Here is a 1,374-nt window from a genome sequence, read left to right as displayed (position 1 = left end):
GGATTTGATGGGGTTTGATGGGGTTTGATGGGGTTTTATGGGGTTTTATGTGGTTTGATGGGGTTTCATGAGGTTTGATGAGGTTTGATGGGGTTTGATGGGGTTTTTCACCTGGATGATGGCAGCATCAATGCAGGCCTGCAGTGCTGTGAACCCCGAGCTCCAGTAGGTCACTGACTCACAGCTCTTCCTCAGGCTGGAGCACGTGGCTGCAGGGAAAAGAGGGAATATTCCTCTTTAGGATCCCTCCCATCCCACCATTCCACCTTAAAATCCCAAAAAATTGGAGTTACAGCTGCCCCTCACCCCCCAGTAACGCCACCAACACCCCCCACCAACCCCAGGGAATAAAAAAACCTCCAAAAAATCAAAATATGGGATGGTTTTGGAGCTTCTTCCCTTGCAGATTTACCTCTGGATTCCATGTAGATGGAGGACATGGCAATGGAGTCGTGGAACCTCAGCTGGTAGGACATGGAGTCCTTGAACACCACCCCCACAAAGTTGGAGGGTTTGAGGAAACTCGCCTCTTCCAGCTCCTCCTCACTCAAATACTCCTCAGTGATGAGGCCTGGGAGTATTAAAAAAAAAAATATATTAGTTTTTTTTTATTTATTCCCTGGCAAAGAATTAAAAAAACGACTTCTCAGGGTTTGGAGACCCTTCCCAGCCAAACCATTCCACCATTCTTTGATAGAAATATTTATTTTTGTCACAGGGAGGGAAATATTCTCCTGAACAGACACTGCAGGAGGGCAGTTCAGCAGCAGGATGAGTAGGAATCATTTATTCCAGAATTTTTTTTGCCTTTTCCCCCCATTTTTTGCTGCTCCCACAGGTTCTGTGCCCCAATCCTTTGCTGGCTGCCCTGGAGTTTATTCCCAGATTTGTCAGGAAAAGCAGGTGGATGGTGAAGATGGAAAAAAACAGCAAAATTTGGTATTTTTGTGACTGATTTCAGCAGTGGATGGGAAGAGAAGAAAGAGGAGCTGAGGAAGATGAAGATGAGGGGCTGGGCTGTGAATCCAAAGTAATTTTGAAGGGTGAAAAATAGAAAGAAAAGAATCAAAGATCTCAAACTGGGGAAAAAAAAAACAGAGCAGGTTTGGAGAAACAAATTTTTGTTGAGTGTGAGTCTTGCAGGAAAGTGTTGGGGAGAAAAAAAAGGACAAAAAAGAGAGATGAGGGATAAAAAAATCAAGATTTAAAGGGTGAATACCATCCTCAAAGTTATCAAAAGCCACTTTCTTCATGATTTCCCGAACCATGGGTGTGGGTGGGGTGTAACCAATGACAAAATTCATCAGCACTGAGGGGTCCAGGGGGCCCAGGTCGGTGTTGGCCACCTCATCATATTTCCTGTGAGGGTGCATC

At 45.0% G+C, this 1,374-nt stretch overlaps 1 protein-coding gene across 1 annotated transcript in view; it reads right to left on the bottom strand.

The window, feature by feature from the left end:
* ABCA5 (ATP binding cassette subfamily A member 5) overlaps positions 1 to 1,374 on the bottom strand; it is a 36,125-nt gene that overhangs the window by 29,277 nt on the left and 5,474 nt on the right. Inside the window, exons 5-7 of the mRNA XM_015645983.2 lie at positions 1,220 to 1,374; positions 413 to 571; positions 112 to 209 (exon numbers count right to left, since the gene is read on the bottom strand). Coding sequence (XP_015501469.1) covers positions 112 to 209; positions 413 to 571; positions 1,220 to 1,374 — 412 coding nt within the window. The remainder of the gene's footprint in view (positions 1 to 111; positions 210 to 412; positions 572 to 1,219) is intronic.

Source organism: Parus major, chromosome 18 (assembly GCF_001522545.3).
Source record: "Parus major isolate Abel chromosome 18, Parus_major1.1, whole genome shotgun sequence".
NCBI lineage: Eukaryota > Metazoa > Chordata > Aves > Passeriformes > Paridae > Parus > Parus major.
This window is presented reverse-complemented; position numbering and strand designations above follow the sequence as displayed.